The sequence below is a fragment of the Callorhinus ursinus genome, unplaced genomic scaffold, assembly GCF_003265705.2.
Source record: "Callorhinus ursinus isolate GAN/ISIS: 27379988/994484 unplaced genomic scaffold, GSC_fseal_2.0 scaffold92, whole genome shotgun sequence".
Lineage (NCBI taxonomy): Eukaryota > Metazoa > Chordata > Mammalia > Carnivora > Otariidae > Callorhinus > Callorhinus ursinus.
In genome coordinates this window covers 106,310-125,400 of record NW_027397154.1, presented here as the reverse complement: position 1 = coordinate 125,400, position 19,091 = coordinate 106,310, and the positions used below count along the sequence as shown (strand labels likewise).

Here is a 19,091-nt window from a genome sequence, read left to right as displayed (position 1 = left end):
GGGGGGTGAGGATCCTGACTGGGGACCAGCGGCAAGTTCCGGACCAACGACAGAGCCGGGAAGACCGGTGACCAGCCCACCCGAGCTCCGCGTAAGCGGCAGCAGCAGGGGGGGCCTCTGGGCCCCAACCCTGCCCCCATCCGCCTAGCTCTGCTGCACGGTCACTCGGACATCTCGCCGAGGGCCTGCACGTGCTCCCCACACCCCCCCGGGGCACGGACAAGCCCACTGGAGAAGGCGAAGGGGGCATCTACTGCCGACAGAGCTTGCCGCGGGGGGAATGTTCCTCTGTGTGGTTGTGCCTACAACAGGCTCTGAGTTCCTAGACTCAGGCCCAGGCAGCGGCACGGCCTCCTGGTCCCCGTCCCTGGAGGAGCCCACACACGTGGGACAGGGGCGACTACGCGGCACTGACAGGAAGCGGTGCGTGGGCACGTGGCTGCGCCCCCGCCCAGGCCGCTGCCCCCCAGCCCCCTGACTCACTGCTCTGCGAAGAGCTTTTGGGCTTCCCGATGTACTTGAGGATAGGGTTTCGCCTCTTGTCCTCCAGGGCGTCCTTGTCTTTTTTGGAATTGCTGCTCTGCTGAGACAAGAGACACGGGGTTTGGAGAAGGTCCCAGTCCCCAGACGTGGCTGCTGGCCCCAAACAACTAACTAGAAGGCAGACTCCTGCCTGTTCCTGAGCCAGCACGGGCGCTTCTGGCCCCGGGTCTGAGCTAGTCTGTGGGTTCTCACGGACGCCCCCGTGAAGGCAGTGGGGGTCAAGTGCAGTAATGGAGGGGCCTTCCCAGGCTGCCCCCCTGCAGAGAACCGCACCAGAAGATACTGTCGAGATAGCTCTGTCACCTTCTTGGTCTTTGGGAAGAAGGGCAGCCACTTGTCCTTGTCAGGAGCTGCCTGGGCCTTTTCAGCTGTGCCGGAAGGCCGTGCCTCTCGGAGACGGAGCCCAGCGTGGCTCATGTAGGTATTGAGGACGAATTCCATGGGGGTGCTGCGAGAGAGGGGGCGGGCGTGGCCAGAGTGCTTGAGCTGTCCTCACCACCCAGGCGGTGGTCCCCGAGCAGCAGCGGCCTGGACCCCATGACCCCGCTTTGACCAGGGCTACACTCAGACCGTGACCCCCGATGCTAGGGGCCCCCCTGTGACTGGAGGATGGCCGGCACACTGCATACTCACCTCCTGTCCTCCTCGTACTTGGACCTGGAACAAAAGAAAGGACAGATGACTCGCACTGTGGGGCACAGGTGTGTCCACCGCGCACACATGGAGGATGGGGGCCGTCGGGGAGGGAGGCTGGGCCTCGACTCTTGGTCTCAGCTCCGAGCCAGCGTGGGGCCCAGGAGGTGAAAGCCCTCACTCCCCTGGGGGCCTCTGCACAGCGACGGTGATGTCCTTCCAGCTGAAAGGAAGGGGATGCGGCAAACACGGCCTTGGGACGTATTATGGAGGAAGGGGCTCGTGCAGTGCCCCGCTGAAGGAGGACAGAAGGTCGCACCCTGAGACCAGATCCAGGGGAGCCTATTTACCAGGCAAACGGTAACAGCAACGGGACGCTAGAGAGTGCGCTACCTGCCAGGCACCACTCGACACGTATTAACTCGACGAGTTCTTGAACAGCGCATGAGTAGATACCAGATCTTGTGAGACCGAAGCTTCCCGGCTTCACCCCATCACAAGCGGGTGACCACGCTGCCGGTGATAATGCCACGTGACTCTTGGGCGTTAGGATCTCAGAACAAGCACAGGCTGGTGGTGTGCTCACCCTTGCAGCGGTCGGGCTGATTCCTGCCATCAGACCGCTAGGGAAACTGAGGCCCAGACAGGTCCAAGGCTTAGCTCAAGGCCAGGGGGCTGTTTCCAAGAATGTGCCCCCCGTGTGCTCTGATCCGTTGCAAGACCGTCCCTGAGGCCGCGTCCTGGAACCTTCAGGGTACGGTCTGACACGGGGCTCCGACTGGCTACTGCGAACTGCCCTGCACACAGCCACCCGGTCTCGGCTGACGGCACCTTGTCTTTCCAGCGGCTCAGGCACAAACTGCAGAGTCTTCCCTGACTTTTCTCTCTCCCACAACCCACACTCAGTTTTTAGGAAATGCCTGTTTGCTTGACCATCAAAATACCTCCGGGACTGACCACTTTTCACTGCATCCTTCGTCCCAGCCCCCACCCCGTGGGTTCCTGTGCAACCCCTTGCCTGGGACTCTCTCTTGCTCCCTACCACCCTCCACCCACAGCCCAGCCCCACTCCTGCCTCCCTATCTGTCCATCTGTCCACCCCGACAAGCATTCTCAGGCTCTGTGGCCGCCCTCCCATCACCTCTGAGGTCAGCACAGACCTTCTCGATGTGCTCTGGCCAAGCTGCCCTCTGCTGCCCCCAAATGCCAAGCAGGCGCCTACCCTGCCCTGCTGCCCTCTGCCTGCGATGCTCTTCTCCCAGATGTCGGCGAGGGCAACGACCCCACTTCCTTCAGGTGCTCTAGTGTTACTCTCTGGGTGCGGCTTGCCCCGACCCCACTATTTAAATCTGCCATGCACCAGCTCTGTGCTCTGGACCACTTCCTTCGGCCTGCTGTCTCCCCCTCATCTCGAACATGTTATAGATCTTGCTTATTTATCAAATGCTGCTTTCTCTTCCCGCTACAACCTCAGCACCATGGGAACTGCTGTTTGGATCACGAACACATCCCAGGAGCCTAGAACAGACTCCGTAAATCTCGCTGTATGGAATGACAGCATAAACAGACTATGGAGATGTCTCGTCCGCTTTTGTCATTTTGTAGCTGAGACCAAGGTCACACACGATGAAGCCTGACATGTGCCCAGAGTCACGTGGGTGACGCTGGGAGGACGGGCCGGAGAGGCGCAGCCCCTGTGCCGCGAACTCCTTCCTCGGAGAGTTAGGCGTCTTCTGATGCTGTCGGTTAAATACGGCTCACCCTCCGTCTGCCAGCTCATCTGCCTCCTGAAGGCAGCACCCACGGCAGACCTGAGGTGTGGCCCTCCCGCCGGTGTCCACGGGACATCCAGGCAGGAGGCAGAGCGGGCGGGAAGAGGGCTCGGAAGGAAGCAGAAGTTCCTAACGCCTGAGTCCCCGTGGGCAGCCCCGGGTCCTGCACCTTGCGTGGAGTGCTGCACTCTCCCTGTCCTTCAGGGGAAGGAGGGCTGGCAGGCGTGGAGGGGAGACATCGGGGAACGGACCCACGAGCGCTCGCATCTGTTCCGCACTCACAGAATGTCTGCCAGGGCGGCCAGCTGCTTCTCGGCCACTTGGCGCTCTCGGACAGGGTCCCCGTCCAGGTCCAGCAGGTCATTTTCTCCATACAGACTGCCAAGCCCCAGGGTGCGCTTTGTTCTAAGCCAGAGAGAGAGACAAACGTACACAGATGCCCGGCAGAGGCCCAGAAGCAGTGAGGCGCGTGCACATGCACGGGAGACATGGGGGCCAGCAGGCGGGCAGGCAGAGGGGGCGGCGGGCCGGCACCTGTAGTCCTGGATCTGCTCCTGGATCTCGGGCATGGCCGCCTCCTGAGCTTCACGGAGCATGGCGCGGACGTCCTCACTGCTGCGCAGACGCAAGTCTGGTGGGAACCCAGGGAAGACACGAACGGGGTGTCGGGAAGAGGGGGCCGCGCCTGCGGGGCCCCCTGTGGCCTGGAGGGAGGCCGGCTTTCCACCCTCCGGTGAGCCAAGGGAGGGGGAGGCCTGGACCCGGCCAGTCACTCCTGAATCCAAGACGAGCCCTGCCGTGCGGGGCCCAAGGCGAGGACAGGACACCTGGGCGTTCCAGGCTCCATGACGTGGAAGGACCTTAAAGCCCTCCCTGCTGTCAGACGTGCCGGGGGCTGCCCTCTGCCGGCACAGTGGCAACCTCTCCTTCTCGGTGGCTGCCCGGCAAGCACCTCATGTGACCCTGGGCGGATCCGTCCTCTGTCCCTGCAGCAGTGTCACGCGGGTGAGGACCCGTGTCCGCCCAGCTCTGTTCCCCCCCTGGCCGTGGGACACCTAACCTCCCAAGCTGCCTGGGACCTGCTCCTCAGGCTGACGCCCTCTTATGCCGCCTTCCCTCAGCTCTTCTACTCACGACCTGAGAGCGAGGGAACGGAGCCACCAGCCAGCAGGCCGGGTCCTCACTGGACCAGCTGCTCTGGGATCAGTGAGGAACTTACAGAAACAAAAATGCTCCGCAGATCCCGACCCTGAAGTGGGACGGAGTCGGCCCTGGTTTCTGGATTTTTCAGAGTTCCCTCAGGGATTCTGAGGATCGGCCAGGCTTAGGAATCCCTCAAGTCCAACCACCCCTTGCTACCGACGGCCCCGCAGGGCCCAGGAAGGCCCCGGGGACGGCTGGCGGAAACGAGCGCAGGTCTCACGGGGTCATGTCTTCCCTTCCTGGGACGGGCTCCCCAGGCAGCGCCTGTCCTGTGGTTGCTTGTCCGCCAGCCACCTCCCCCTCCTAGAGGGAAGGGGTGCCCAAGGACGGGCTATGCGCCCTCTGCTCTGGAGTCCCCAGGGCCCAGGACGAGACTAAGTGGCCCACGAGCCGACTTACCAATTTCAGCCTGTAACACCTCTGGGACCTTCACTCTCAGCGGCTAGAACAGAGGAGTGGGGGCAGGCGGTGAGACCCACAGCCCAGGGCGCGTGGGAGATGTTGCCCCGCGGCAAGGAAGGCCTCCCAACACCCCCTTGTCTCCTTCCCCGACACCTGCCGCCCGTCCTCCCCTCTCTCTCCTTGTAAGCCTGCACACGAGGTTACGGCATTTGGGAAATGGGATCTGAAGCCACAGGGCCAGCAGGCCATCTTCTGGGGCGGCCCATGTGGGTTTACGGGTTCCCCACTGCCGCTGACTCAGCAGCAATGCGGAAATGTCACTGGGCCCTCTCCTCTGCTCCCCACTGTGGCCGAGCGTCCCAGTAAGCACGGAGCACGAGGGGCTGGCAGTGGGGACAGGCTGAGTCCACCACCCCTACAGGGCCACCCCTCCTCCAGACGCACACAACGGGACAGGCATGGAAGTCCTGGGGAACACAGGACTCATTAATCCCACGAGCCTACGCTGTGGAACTGAAAGTCACTTGGGCGTTAGCATAGCTGGTCAGACTGCAGGCCCGCCACGTCCTGTGCGGGTGGGCACCGCCGCGGCCCTGTCCACATGCACGGCACTCCTCCGCCCCCACACTCCAGGCCTCCTCCCTGCGAACCCTGCTTTGGGCAGGGCCCCCGAGGGCGCTGAGCGTCAGACACCTGGCTTCTCGTCTGGCTCACTGATCTTCACCGCCACCGGGAGTCTCTGAGCCTCTGCTGCTTCGTCCCCCGATGGGCGGGCAGGGAGGGCTGGGGGGAGCCAGCACTGGTCCCGGGGGCAGGCAGTGTGCCTTCTGCCTTGCACACGTGGAACGAAGGGGCTCAGGGGTGACAGCAGGGCCGCGAACAGGACGCAGGAGCCCTCAGCCCTGACTTCTCCTCAAAAACCTGTCTCCATCCGGCCTAAATGTGTGGCTTCATTTTCCCTCTGCTCCCGAGTGGCCCCAAGAGTCCAATAAAACTGTAATTCAATCCGTGACTGCCTTACCGCATTTTTCTCTAGGAAAATATTCCAGATGTCTTTTCCTAAGCCACGGGAATCCTTGGGGTTTGTCTGCTGGTAGACCTCTGTGCACAAGTAGAAAAGCTAGGAGAGAGAACGGGTTAGAGCAGCAGTCCCCACGCCCCCACTCCGCGGAGCGGGATGCTGACCCCGGGGACACAGGTGGTGCCTGGAGCCATCTGTGACCCTTCTTGGGGGAGGTGCTGGGGCACCTGGCAGGCGCAGTCTCGTGACGCGGCTGAGAACGGAAGACGCACACGATAGCCCCCGGCAAGCAATCCTACGGTTCAACATGGCCACGCGGAGGCTGAGAAGCCCCGGCTTCGAGGTCCCGAACCCTCCAGTAGATCAGCGCCAGCCTCGGCCTGGCAGCTTCCAGCACAGGCAGCCTGGACTCTGCGTCCCCCCAGACCTGAGCCTTTGCCTCGTACTTGTTTGTCTCTCGTTTCCTAAGGGTTCGTGTCAGGTGCTCAGTGGGCACCTGCTTGGGCGCATGATGTTGACCCTGGCTCCCGATGGCGGTCAGCCCCGCAGGAAACCAGCGGTCGGGGTCTTGTGAGGGACACAACATTCTCCTCTCTTGTCCATCATCTCCTCTGAGCCCAGAGCAGCACGAGAAAAGCTGCTGAGGCTGGTGGCCCTGAGCCCCGTCGCCGCACACACCACCCCATCACCTTTGTCATCTCGCCCCTCTGCTGAGCCTCCCCACAGTAACGTCGCGGGTCTGCAATCCCCAGTGTTACCCGAGAGAGACCGTGTCCTCCGAGTGGACCGAGAATGGCGGCAGGTGTCCTGGCCTCGCCCCGCCCCACACCACACGCAGTCCCTCCTGCTAATCTTGCACCTTCTTGGCCCTGTCTCTGTCCCCGAGCTGCCTGCCGCTGCCCGCGGGTCCGACTTCTCTTGAGAGCAGAGGCAGAAGCGAGGGCAGAAGCGGGCCTCAGTCAAGACGACGCTCCTGACTTACCAGCGGGCTGGGGTCGGCCTGAGAGAAGATGTAGCGCAGGAAAACGCCCAAGTGAGCTGGCCGTGCCTTCAGCTTCTCGAGGTCCTGGAAGATGATGTCGCTCTGCAGGGCAGAAGGGCGGGGGCGGCTGCCGTGCGTGGACGCAGGGCACAGGAGCACGGTCTGCTGCAGCTTGGCCCCCATGGCCCCCGCCGCCCCAGACCGACAAGCTGCGGCGCCCACCCCGTGCCCCCTCACGGCCGCGGCGGCTCCAACTGCTTCCAGTCAACAGCAGCTGGTGTGACCGTGACGAAAGGAGAAAACCAGGAAACCGTTACCTCGTTGTTGAAATAACCCGGGTCATAATCTTCCTCTGGGCCAATAATTAAAGGCTTCGGGCTTTGGTCTGTGCCCTGGGGAGAGAGGCCGGTCACAGGGAGGAGAAGTTACGGGACAGGCGTCCCAGCCCTCCACGACGCGTGTGGGGATGGCGTGGCAGGAAGGACCACACGGGTCTGGAGAACGTTGGCATCTCCCCACCTCCCCCAAATCTCAGAGGCAAGAACCACGATTTCCACTTGTGGAAGTCAAGTGCTCCCGGGCGGGGCCGCCGGGGCACGTGTGCGCGGGCATGGGAAGCGAGAGAAGGCGTGCTCTTCCTGTTTGCGAAAGCTCTGGGGGGCGGCGCCTCCTGCGACGGGGGGCTGGGGCTCTGCTGTCCCCTCGGCAGCCACGCCCGCGCCCACCATGGCATGCGCCAGCGCCTGCAGGGACCGGTCTCTGTCACAGGACAGCTCGGGGCCTACCTCTGCCTCCCGGAGGCAGATGACGGAGGGGACGGAGCTGACCTCTGCCCAGCGTGGCCTGCTCAAGGGTCTCTGGTGGATCTCCATGACCTGTCTCAAATCCAGCCTTCTTGGCGTGGTTTCCTTCCTCGTGCCAATTTTACTAAAGAGCTGGGCCTAACTGGTGTGCCAAGATTAGGTATGATGACAGTGTTCATACTGCACAGGCCTTCCAGATGCTTCCCTGGACAAGCTTTCTCCTGAAGGTTCCTTGGGCTTTCAGACCTTTTCTCCCAACTACGTTTTCCACTCAACGCAGTCTACCTCATTTCCCGGGATTCCCCAGGAAGGACCCTGCTCTGGAGCCCACGTGGATCACTCACGCCCACTCTCTCCCAGGCCTCAGATGCCTCCCACCCCACTCACTCAAGCAGCTTCACCTGATGGCGCCTCCTGGTTGCCCCTCACTCATCCTGTTCTCCTGGATATTTGTGGACCCTACGCTCAGCATGAGACACACAGAACCCGAGACCCAGAAGGTACGTCAGAGTCTGGCACTCACTGGCAAATGAAAAAGTGAGGCCCGCAGAGGCTGAACACAGAGGCAGGCCACATCCCGGGCCTCCCCTGTCCCGTGACACCATGGGGCCCCCAGGGGACACGAGATGGCCACTTGAGGCTCCACCTGGCTCTGGGGTGAAACCTGAAAATACCAGGTTTTTGCTTGTTGTAAGGGGGAGGATATTTTTAAAGGCTTTACAAATACGCAGTTTTTCTGATTACAGAAAGCAGAAGACGCTCATTATTAAAAAAAATTAGACGTCGTACAGTGATGCAACAGAAAGTAAGAGTTTCCAAAGGGTCCACCTGCTGTGCTGAGCCCGGACGGCCCCCGGCCCCGCCCCCATCAGCACAGATTACGATTCAGAAACTGGGGCCGTGCTGAGGCCGCTCCTTTGGTTCAAAGATAACAACTTCAACAGTTTTCAGAGAAAGGGAGAAAGGACACCATGACCAAGTTACTCCACACCTGCTCCCATCAGCCGCCCGAGGGAGCCCTCGCTCCAGAGCAGGATGTGCCTGAGCCATGGCCCGCAGCGCCCCGGGGAGGGCAGGGGGCCGGTGAACACTAAAAAACGCTGTTTTTCAAAACCGGAAGCTCTCGCCGTCTTGCTCACACGCAGTGACCCAGCTTCTGGCTCCACAACGTCAGGCAATCCCCTCAACAGCTGGAGCCTCTGCACTGAGCCCAAAGTGCTCCTCCTGACGCTCCCCTGCACCTAGTCTACCCCTGTAGGCATGGCGTCCACACCAGGCTTTCAGGACCGTGGGGCCACAGGGAAGCGCCCTGAAGGGCGGACAGGGCTGGGGCTGGTCCCAGGGTAGCTGAGCTTTCATTTGGTTCCTATATTAGCGTGCCAAATGTAAGACTTTGTGTAAGACAAAGGATTTTGCTAAAGAAAGAAAAAACTGAACATGAGTATTCTGGAGACACCAAACAAACCTATCTGCCGTTCCACACAGACGCTCTCTGCTCCTCCACGTCCCTTCCCTGTGGAGGTGTTCACGTGTCCTCACACGGAGCCCGTTCAAGTGCCTGTTCATACCATGTTCTTCCCTCACTTTCGTTCTCTAGACAAAGTCTCCCTTAAAGGGGGTTTAGCCTGAGTATTCCTGGCCGGGCCCGGGGAAGCTGGTTCTGGAGGAGGGGAGGGAGAACTGCAGGGGGCTCTGGGCCCCTCACCTGGTCGCTGGCGCTGGGCACTGGTGCATCCGAGCCCTGCCGCCGGTGGTGCTGGGCCAGCCGGGCCATGATCACAGGCGAGGTTTGGGGACTGTCCGGCCCAGGGTCCGACAGCGCCGAGTTCCGATTCATCAGCGCCTGGAGGAACAGAGCCCATCCAGAAAGTGCCCCTCAGCTGGTCTGGTAATGCCCACGCCCAGGGGCGCACGCATGCATGCCCGGGGCTACGCAGAGCCCTTGGTTGCGCGGCACCCTACTCGGTGCTCAGGATGGCGCTCTGAGGCAGATCCCACTCCCTTCCCACCCTTCACACAAGGAAAACGACCACTCAGACGGGTCGCGAGACTTGCTCAAGGCCGGGAACCCAGCGCTGGGGTATTCCCTGGACGCAGCCCCGGCACCTGAGCCCAGCCCGCAGCCGTCCCCTCTAAGCCAGGCCACCTCCCAGACAACCAGCCCTTAGGATACGTCGACTGTGGGTCACCGAAGACCCTCCGCCCCTTCTTGGGGGTCTTTCCCACAGATGGATCCCTGCACGTACGCTCACCGTCCTCCATGGACAGGCGGCAGCAGTAAGGAAATGCAATGCCAACTATTGTTTAAAATTAGAGTTCAAATGTGTTAATTAGCCTGGCTGACCAGACATCTGACTGATGGTGTTATGACTTCTTCCGACCTCTCGTACTTTTACTTTGCAAGTTTACATTTGCAGCTTCTACGTGTAGGCAGACAATAGCTGGAAGGGAACGTGAAGCCGAAAGCTGAAATGCGTCCGACCCTCCAGAAAAGATGAGCTGTTCAAGTGAGATCTGTGAGGGAGCGAGGCAGCCTGCCGCCCCGACTCGGCCGGCTCCGTGCGCGCATCTAAGACGGCGTGGCCGCAGCCGAAGTCCTGGGTGTGCGGCTGAGACTGAGGCTCTGCTCCCCCGCGCCCAGAGGCTCCTGCCGTCCTCACGGCTGTCTCCGCCCGGCTTTTTACAGGACGGAGCTGTGGTAAAGCAGACACTGGGTCTGATGGTCCTGCATGCAGAGCAGAGCGACTGAAACCCCGGGAGCTGGAAGTGTGGCCGAAGTGCACCCGCGGCAGGTCGGAGGCCGCGGCACAACCGGCCACAGCAGGACCTCTGGGTGCCTGGACAGGGGACGCCGACCGGGGTTTGAGACGGGGCTGGCCCCTGCGGGCACTCACCTCACTGAGGGAGGGGAAGCGCTCTGTCCCAGAGTCCCAGCCGCTGTCCGCCTCCTGGGAATCCAGAGGCAGCTGGCCTGGGGAGCAGACAGTTTACACGGGAGGTGGCGCCGTGGCCTGGGGGCCTGTGTGCGGGGCAGGAAGGCGAAGCCACCACCTTCCCTCCTTCCCTGGTTTCTCTCGGGTCAGATGCTCCACACCCGGCTTTCGCCTCCCTGAGGGCCTGTGCCTAGTCCTATCACCTCCTGGAACGAGACTCCACGGCTCTGTCACCGTGAGTCGTACCCACCCCTCTTCTGGCTCAACTCACTTCGGGTCACAAGAGCACCAGGGGCCGGGAGGCGAGCCGGGGTCTGGACCCCCATCATGCCAGTAGCGCTCTGGCTCTCCCGAGGGTGGGAAGCTTACGCTCTCGCGGCCCTGTCCCTGTGTGAGGACGCTGCTTTCTCTCCCCATCCTAACGCCTGGAGAGCAGGGACTACAGCCAACCTTTCCTGAATCGGCCCCATGGGGAGGAACAAGGAGGAGGAAACCGGGGCTGGAGATCTGGGGTGAGGGGGGTACTCACCTTCTGATGCTCTCTGGCTGGCGTCACCATGTAGGGGGGGTATGTCCTGAAAGAGAAAGGTCCAGAGGGTGGGCACATTCCACGAACCTCTCCCGCACTCGGTCCTTCCCGCAGCCAGCCCTTCCCTCTGTCGGCAGTGTCTGCTCCAAGTAGTGGCTTTTCCTGTTCATTGCCTTAGAAGTGCCCAGGCCGCGGGGCTACTGCTTCGTTGGTAGTCTGGGGAGGACGGTAAGCCCTAACGCCGGAGAGGGAGCTCGGCCCTTAGAGAAAGTCTCCACACTCACTGGTTTATCGCCCCAGGCCCCACAGCGCCCACTGAGGAGCTGCCCCAGCGGGGCCTGAGGGGAGAGGAGGAGGGGCGGCCTCTGAAGGACCGAACCACGGTCACCGTGCCCCATGCTCGCGAAGCACGCTTTTCTGGGTCTCACTTAGGCTTTCAGCAATGCTGAGGCCCGTGTGACCAGTGAGCAAATGGAGCCCAGAGACTGTGCGTGACTTGCCCGAGCCGTGCAGCAGGACAACCCATGCCAGGGTTGGCGCTCAGCCCCGCAACTCCTGGCCGGTGTTTTGGCCTCAACCTGCGGAGCACGTGAGCACAGCAGCAGCGCAAACACGCACGGCCCATGAAGGTGGCACGTTTTGGCTCGGACCATAACCCCCGGGCAGGCCCTGGTGGGCTCTCCAGCTCACAGACGAGGACATGGGGCTCCTGGGGCTCAAGCAACTTGCCCCAGAGTCTTAGCGCTGGTGAGCTCAGAACCTGAGTGCCTATCGGCCACATGACACAGATGTGCCTTTCAGAAAGTGGAGCAGTTTAAATTTAATTAGCCTGTGGTTCCCAGACATTTTGATCTGCATGGTCTAAAAAAGAAAGTAGATGATCCTCAAAGAACTTTTATTGGCTTTGGCAAATATGATTCTTAGAGATCTTAGTTTCTGGAGAGTTCCTTCTCGTTTGCCTGAAGGGTCACGGCCTGATGGAGACTGAGCGGGACGCCAGGAAGAGAGGCTCTGACTGGAACAGGTAAGGGTATCTCCTCCCTGGGGTTTCCCTACAGACCCTGCTCCACGGTGCGGGTCCCTTACCGTGCCTGACATGGGAGGTGCCTGCAGCCTCCAAGGAGACACACTGCTTGTGGCGCGAGAGGCTCCAGGAGCCACCGGAGGTGTGCTGAGTAAAACTGGTGCAGGAACGGCCACACTCCCCGGAGGGAGCAGATAACGAAACTAAAGCCGCGACTGCAGGCTCTCGGAGCACGAGAAAGGGCCCCCCCACCCCCCGCGCCCGCACAGTGCTCAGCCCTGTGGCGCCGAGCGAAGAATTGCTGCCCTTTGTTTCTTTGTAAGATACCGAACGCTGACTAGGCGAGGCCGGCATGGCTCAGAAAGTCTCTGCCCAGGCTCTCCTCCTCGTCCTCCCTGCGGCCACCTGTGCGGCGCCCCTTCCTGGAGCCGGGCCGCGGCACTCACCCCGAAGCCCCCCGTCTCCTGCTGGATCTTCAGCTGTAGCTGAGTGACGCGCCTCCGGGCACCTTCAATCCGCTCTTCCAGCGGGCTGGTGGGGTTCCGGCTGTACACCTCACAGATCCGCTGGGACGGCAAGGGCGATAGGGAGGGAAGGGCACCAGGGTGGTTAGTGGAGGCTGGACGACTCACCCAGGGGCGAGAGCAGGCAGTCACCCCAAAACCAAGAGGAGAGATGGGAGCTCTCTGCCTTCGGGAGATGCACGGGAGCTCGCCGTCGCTCAACAGAAAGGTGTAGAGATGGTGAGAAACATCCCGGAATGCCAACCGGGGCGAGAAGACAGAACGCAAAGGCCCGTCCAGTCTGAACCACCGTCCAAGGCATTGCCGCTGTCCCAGCGCCCAGACTCAGGGCATCTCTTGTTCTTTCTGCCCTGCTACCTCCCCCCTGCAGGCCGGCCATTCACCCTTTGACCCCTGACATGTCCCCGGTGGCCCGCCGTGTCTCCCTGGGCTGACTCCTACACAGCACTCCACACAGCAGCCGCGGGACGGTCTCTGGGTATGTCTGCGCACTGAACACACGTCTCTGGGGAACACTGGCTTGGAGATGTGATCACGCCCCTGCTCAAAATCCTCTGCGACCCATCCCAGGGTCTTCAGAATAAACTCCAAGCTCAGCGTGGGTTTCAAGGCCCAACGCACCTTCCAGAGTGAAATGGACTGAACCCAAACTCAAGTGCCCACCTCGGGAAGCCCTCCCGGATTCCTGTAGATTACTCCTTTTGGGCTTCCGTGCACTTAATATTTTAGAACCTGTTGACACACAATTCACATGAGATAAACCTCAGCATTTTAAAGCATACAACTGAGTGGTCTGCACACATTTGCAGGGTATACAGAGACGGCCCCCACCACGTAGTTCTGGAACACGGCCACCACCCGGCAGGATGCGGTCACTGCCACCTTCTCCCCGCTCCGCTCCCACAACCACTAATTTACTTTGTGTCCTTGTGGACGTGCCTACGCTGGACCTCCCTTTAAATGGACTCACACAACCTGTGGCCTTTTGCTCCCGGCCCCTCCCTGAGCGCCTCTCGTGTTGTAAGCGTGTGGCAGGCTTCCCGCCCGGGGTGGGGGGTGGATCACGAATGTCTGCGTACACGTGTGTGTCTGATGTACGTTTTCAGTTCTCTGGGGTCAGACCTGGGAGTGGGGCTGATGGAGCGTCTCTGTGCTGTTCTGATGAGCTGCCAAACCGCGTTCGCGGCGGCCGTGTGACTTGGCGTCCTCACCAGCGATGGTGGGAATCCATTGGGATGAGGAGCACACAGGACATAAACTCGAATTTCCCCAATTTCTCCCCTCACCCACACCTGCTACTCTCTGTTGTTTTGGTTCCAACAATCCGGTGGGTGTACGGGGCGGCTGTGACCAGCACCACCCTGATGACCAGTCGCCACGGGCTTACCGGCCATCTGTATGCGTCTTCACTGTCCGTTCAAATCCTCTGCCAACTTAACTGGCTCAGATTTCTTTTTACCGTTATGTTTACAGGGTCCTGTACGTACTCTGGCACAAGCCCTGGATCGGACAGAGGAGTTACAAGTATTTTCCCCCATTCTGCGGGCTTTTTACTTTCTTGATCGTGTCCTTTGATGCACAAAGGTTTTTAATTTGGATGAAATCCAATTTATTTATTTTTTGGTTGTTTCTACTTCTGGTGTCATATCTAGGAAAACACCACCTAATCCAAGGTCATGAAAATTTACACCTGTGTTTTCTTCTGAAGAGTTTTGCAGTTTTACTTACTTATTTTTAAAGATTTTATTTATTTGACAGAGAGACACAGTGAGAGCGGGAACACAAGCAGGGGGAGTGGGAGAGGGAGAAGCAGGCTTCCTGCTGAGCAGGGAGCCCGACGCGGGGCTCGATCCCAGGACCCTGGGACCATGACCTGAGCCGAAGGCAGACGCTTAATGACTGAGCCAACCAGCTGCCCCGAGTTTTGCAGTTTTAAAAAACACTTTTAGTTCTTACATTTGTCTTTGATCTATTTGGGATTATATTCTGTTTACTGTGTGAGGTACGGATCCACATTCGTTCTTTGCATGTGGACGGCCAGTTGGTCCAGCACCATTGGGTGGAAGATGATTTTCTCTACCAAATGGTCTGGACGCCTTTGTCAAAATTCAACTGACCTTATTTGTGTGGTTTAACTTTTGGACTCTGAACTCTATTCTACTGAGCGATAGGTCTGTCCCATTGTTCTGTGCTGCTAAGCATCTGCACTTACTACAATGTGGTATATGCCATATGCATGCATCTCCATCCACCCACAGATACCCCACTGGATCACAAACTCCATGAAGGGAAGCTCCGCATCTCACTTTTCTGTGTAACCTTTCCAGCTTCTGCCCCCGCATTGCTCGGATGCCCTGCTCCCCCTGCCCCACACACGAGCACCCAGCATGCAGCAGCAACTCAATCCTGCCAAACACAGGAGCATAGTTTCACATGTCCGTGCCCTTGGCCTGTGCTGTCCACTCACCAGCGGACCCTCCTCATCTGTTCTGCTTGCAGAAGGCCCACCCGTCGCGGCCCAGCTGAAACACAGCCCTGTCCCTGAAGTGTCCCTGCATCCCCACCATTCACGGACTGCTCTCTTCCTTGTCTCCCTACTGACTCTCCTGCTATGCTGTGAACTTTCTCTGCTACAATAGAGCCGTGCAGAGGGCAAGAACCGTCTAAACTTTCCACGTCTATATACCACATGACCTCAAACAATGCTTTATATGAGGTGGGCACTAACAGAAACGTGCTGAACGGAAATGAAAGGGCCAGCCCAGGACTTGGCTGCCCCACCACACCCCCTCCACCAATGGGGTCCCACCGCCTCCTGCCCCCCGCCCAGAGACCCCGAGACCTTCCTTGGCTCTGGTGTTCCCCTGCTGTGTTCTCCCCACTCCATCTCCTGCTGGGACGGGGCTGTGTGTCCACTATTCGAACCTATTACCCAGGAGCTCTGGTCCCTGTTCACTTTCTTGCCCGAGTTCTGCTTTAATGAATCCCACGGTCACAACAACCGTTCAGTGGGCCACAAGTTTTGGGTGCTGGGGTTTAGGGGTGACGGGCTGTGTCCCGAGAGTAAGGCTGTGGCCAGTGGCCCTCGGCAGGACCTCACCTGTAACTCCTTCTCCTCCTGCCTCAGCATATTGCGAAGGATCTGGGTGGCATGTTTTTGGAATTCGGGATCCTGGAAACAGAACAGACCAGTGGTGAGGGCGGGAGCTGCCTCGCAGCTTCTCTCCCACCTGCTGGTTCTCAGGCAGGAAAAGCCGGCAAAGCCGTCGGGGTTGTCTGTATGTTTGAGTGACCCACAGCTCCTCAGCAGACTTCAGGCACCGGATGTCCCTCCTGAATTCCTAGAGGCCTTGGCGGCAACCACCCCTGGTACGGATCGGCTCCGCGTTGGTTCCCAGCCCGCTGGCTCGGTCTTCTGTCCGACCGCAGATCCCGGCCCCATTCCTAACCGCACCTCGTCCTTCCTCTGCCGGTCCGGGTTCACCCCTGCCGCTGCCCGTGCTTCCCCATCTGCTCCTCCTGTCCCCTTTCGTCCCTCAGGCAGCCTTCCCCCTACTCGTCCGTGTGTCCCAGTCTTGTGACAGTGGCTGGCCGCGGTCTTTAATGGACGCCCCTGTCCGTGCCTGGAGGAGTGCACTCTCCCTGCTGGCGGGCGGCACCCCAAGGGCCTCCGTAGGGTCCCCCCCATTGAGGAAGCACGCTGCCCGCTGCTGGCTGGGAAGGCCGGATGCCTTCACGTGGAAGGCAGACACTAAGGGTGGAGTGGCCCCTTCCGTGCAGCCAGTCCTCGTTTTGCTCTGCTGACGCTCTTCACGGATCTCTGGCTTGTCTCTGCCTACCAGCACGCCTCGATACAACCCGCTTTCCTCCCCACGGGGTGACCACGAGGACCGTTACCTGCAGTGGTTTGGGCCCTGTGATGCGCTGTGGAGGGGGCAGAGGTGGTGGTGGAGGAGGCGGGGGGACCACAGGGGCGACTCGGGGGGCTCCAGCTGGGGCAGGGTCCTGCTGCAGCCCAGAGACACCGACGGATGAGGGGGAAGAGCCCAGAAGGGTCAGTGCGACGTAGGCGCCGGCTGCAGGCAGACAGACAAGGAGAGGTTTGCTCAAGGAGCGTCGTCCTGGGTGGTGGACAAAGCTACAAGGGGGGGGGGGGCGCGTCTTCTCCCTTCTCCTTTCACGAAGCTTAAAATTCTGCAGATAAAACTCTCCACACTTCAGTGCCCCGCCGCCCCCTAATTCCAGCCCACCGGCCCTGTGTCCACACCGGTACCTCTTCCTTCCCCTTCTTCACACAGGATGCCCAAGCAGAATTCCACCTAGGTACGTGGCTGCCCTCCCCAGAGGCAGCCAGCCCTCGCGCCCTTCACCTCACTCAGTTCCCTCAAGCCCCTGGTGCACAGAAGGCACTCAGACGCTAGCCTCCCACCCTCCTCGGGCCACCCGCCCGTGAACCCTTCCCTCAACTCTCTTGCTTCTGTTGGATTACCTGGGCAGCCCCGATGGTTGGGTCTTCCTGGCTGCCAACAGAATGTTTTTGCCTTTTCCCCCCAAATAGGCAACCACTGAGGAAGGCTGTCCGTGGAGGGGACAGGGGAGGGAGTGGCCCTGGTGGGAGCTGGTGCAGCAGGGTATGGTCTCCACGGGTGTGCAGGGAACGGGGCAGGCCCAGTGGATCAAGACGACACACATGATCCTGGCTGCCTCTCTCACCCACAAAGGCCCCGGGTCAAAGGGCCTGCTGCCCCAGCCCACCTGCCCCCCTGCCGCCTTTCTGGGCTCTGCTCTGACTCACATTTGATAAGCTTCACCACCTCCAGGTGTGAGCTGTTCGTCACCATGGTGCCGTTCACCTGTCGGGGGACAAACGACAGAGTGACCAGGATGGATGCAGGGGATCCTTCCGAAGCTCAAATGCCACTCCTTCACAAAGCCACTTTCCAATGCTCCGCAGAGCCCCCCGGTCACTGGGACTTTGCTTCCGTTCACATGTGCCATACATTCTGTCTTCCCGGCTGGCATGCGAGCCTCCGGCCCTCGGCCCGCGCCCCCGCCCAGCGTGCTTCCTCCTCACTGGAGGGCTAAGGCCTGGCCTCGCCTAGGATTCCCTTAGTGCCTCCAGGACTGTGTGGCACCACAGGCCGGGCAGGTCCCAGCAGGTGGCAGATGGCAAGGCCCTCAGGTCAGCACTGTGTGGGGACAGGGTCCGAAGGCCCTGGGCGCTTGCTGGTCTCAGCCTCCCCATCTTAGGTGTATTTCTGTTGTTTGTTAAATGGGAAAGTAAAACCCATTCCAGAAGCTTGGTTACTTAGAGTCAAGAAGGGCCAAGGACGGGGCTCCTGGGGGCTGGTCCCCACATTCCTGGAGTACTCTCGTGGCACCGCCCCCAACACAGCAGCCAGCCACCCCGGGGCAAGGCGGGAGGGTGCAGGGAGCTGGCCAGAAGGGGGGGGGCACTCACTTTGATGATCCGGTCGCCCTCTCTGACGCCAGCTCTCATAGCTGCCCCTCCTGTAGGGAGAAGACCTGGTCAGCAGAGCCCAGCCCCCCTCCTCTGAGGTCCCTGACCCTGCACGGCAGTCCCTCCAAAATGTCTTCTCAGCCCTTTGTGCCAGGCCCTCAAGAGGCTGGCTATGCCTCCTGTCCTGCTCTGGGGACGATCCCATGAGCTGCAGGGGGCGTGCCAGCCACCCGGCTTGAGGCCAGGCTGCTGGTAGCCAGGGGGGCAGGCCTGGCTCCGGAACAAGACATGTGCTTTATCGGAACATGTCTGGATGGGTCCCACGATCCGGTGGGAAGAATGAGCTATCGTATTAAACGTTAATTGTCAATGTAACAGTAATTATCAAGAGAAACAGGGAGAAATGGGTGAAAACAGAGTTTTCAAACTGCTTCCTGAGCCCTGAGAGGCTCCTTCTGGGGTTCACACCAGTAAAGATGACAGTGACCACTCCTTTATCGTCTGTTTAACTTGCTTTAGACCCTTTGCAGTTTCTCCCTTTATTTATTTTTAACAGATTTTATTTATTTGGGAGACAGAGTAAGAGCGAGCACAAGCGGGGGGAGAAGCAGACTCCCTGCCGAGCAGGGAGCCCGATGTGGGGCTCGGTCCCAGGACCCCAGGGATCATGATCTGAGCTGAGGGCAGACGTCTAACTGACTGAGCGGCCTGGGCGCCCCAGTTTCTCCCTTTAAAAGGGGCAGGATTCAGAGCTCCTGCTGTGCATTACTGGAGGCTGTCCCTCGGCTGGAGGCCACAGCACCGGTGACCGCTGTGTGGTTTCCAATGACTCAGTCCTGGTCTGGTTTACATCCAGGAAGCGTAAGCAGCACGAGAGCCAAAGCAAGCTAACAAGCGGCATACAGACTGTGTTTCGGTGAATCTGCCCCAGATGATCACTCAATGTGTAAGCTGCATCCGTCTGATCAAAACAAAACTCCCACGAAGCACATATAGATGCTTCTGGTCTAAAAGGAGCTTCTACAGTGGAGATGCATTCCCAGTTGGGTTTCAACCCAGGGACTCAGTATTACACCCCCGTCTGCAGCCTGCTATTTACGGAAGAGCACTCGTGAGGATCTTAAAGCACTCTAGGCTGTGCCTGGAAACCAAAGGTGGGAAAGAGCTATCTCGCCTGATTTCGAAAAAAAAAGCAGTCTCCAGAGTAAAGGAACCAGAGAAGTTCTCCGGCTTCAGTGAGCACGAGGATCACTGGGGGAAT

The 19,091-nt window shown here is 59.9% G+C and overlaps 1 protein-coding gene across 5 annotated transcripts in view; it reads right to left on the bottom strand.

Moving 5' to 3' along the window:
- Positions 1 to 19,091, bottom strand: part of ARHGEF11 (Rho guanine nucleotide exchange factor 11) — an 82,356-nt gene that overhangs the window by 15,492 nt on the left and 47,773 nt on the right. For 3 of the 5 annotated variants that reach the window (XM_073888614.1, XM_073888616.1, XM_025858743.2), the window contains 17 exons: positions 17,831 to 17,880; positions 17,165 to 17,222; positions 16,267 to 16,445; positions 15,470 to 15,541; positions 12,292 to 12,411; positions 10,822 to 10,867; positions 10,254 to 10,330; positions 9,065 to 9,202; positions 6,874 to 6,948; positions 6,557 to 6,658; positions 5,575 to 5,673; positions 4,551 to 4,593; positions 3,483 to 3,579; positions 3,231 to 3,353; positions 1,177 to 1,200; positions 847 to 991; positions 484 to 583 (listed from right to left, as the gene is read on the bottom strand). In XM_073888614.1, coding sequence (XP_073744715.1) covers positions 484 to 583; positions 847 to 991; positions 1,177 to 1,200; positions 3,231 to 3,353; positions 3,483 to 3,579; positions 4,551 to 4,593; positions 5,575 to 5,673; positions 6,557 to 6,658; positions 6,874 to 6,948; positions 9,065 to 9,202; positions 10,254 to 10,330; positions 10,822 to 10,867; positions 12,292 to 12,411; positions 15,470 to 15,541; positions 16,267 to 16,445; positions 17,165 to 17,222; positions 17,831 to 17,880 — 1,548 coding nt within the window. The remainder of the gene's footprint in view (positions 1 to 483; positions 584 to 846; positions 992 to 1,176; positions 1,201 to 3,230; positions 3,354 to 3,482; positions 3,580 to 4,550; positions 4,594 to 5,574; positions 5,674 to 6,556; positions 6,659 to 6,873; positions 6,949 to 9,064; positions 9,203 to 10,253; positions 10,331 to 10,821; positions 10,868 to 12,291; positions 12,412 to 15,469; positions 15,542 to 16,266; positions 16,446 to 17,164; positions 17,223 to 17,830; positions 17,881 to 19,091) is intronic. The other 2 variants (XM_073888615.1, XM_073888617.1) reach the window with 1 other exon arrangement.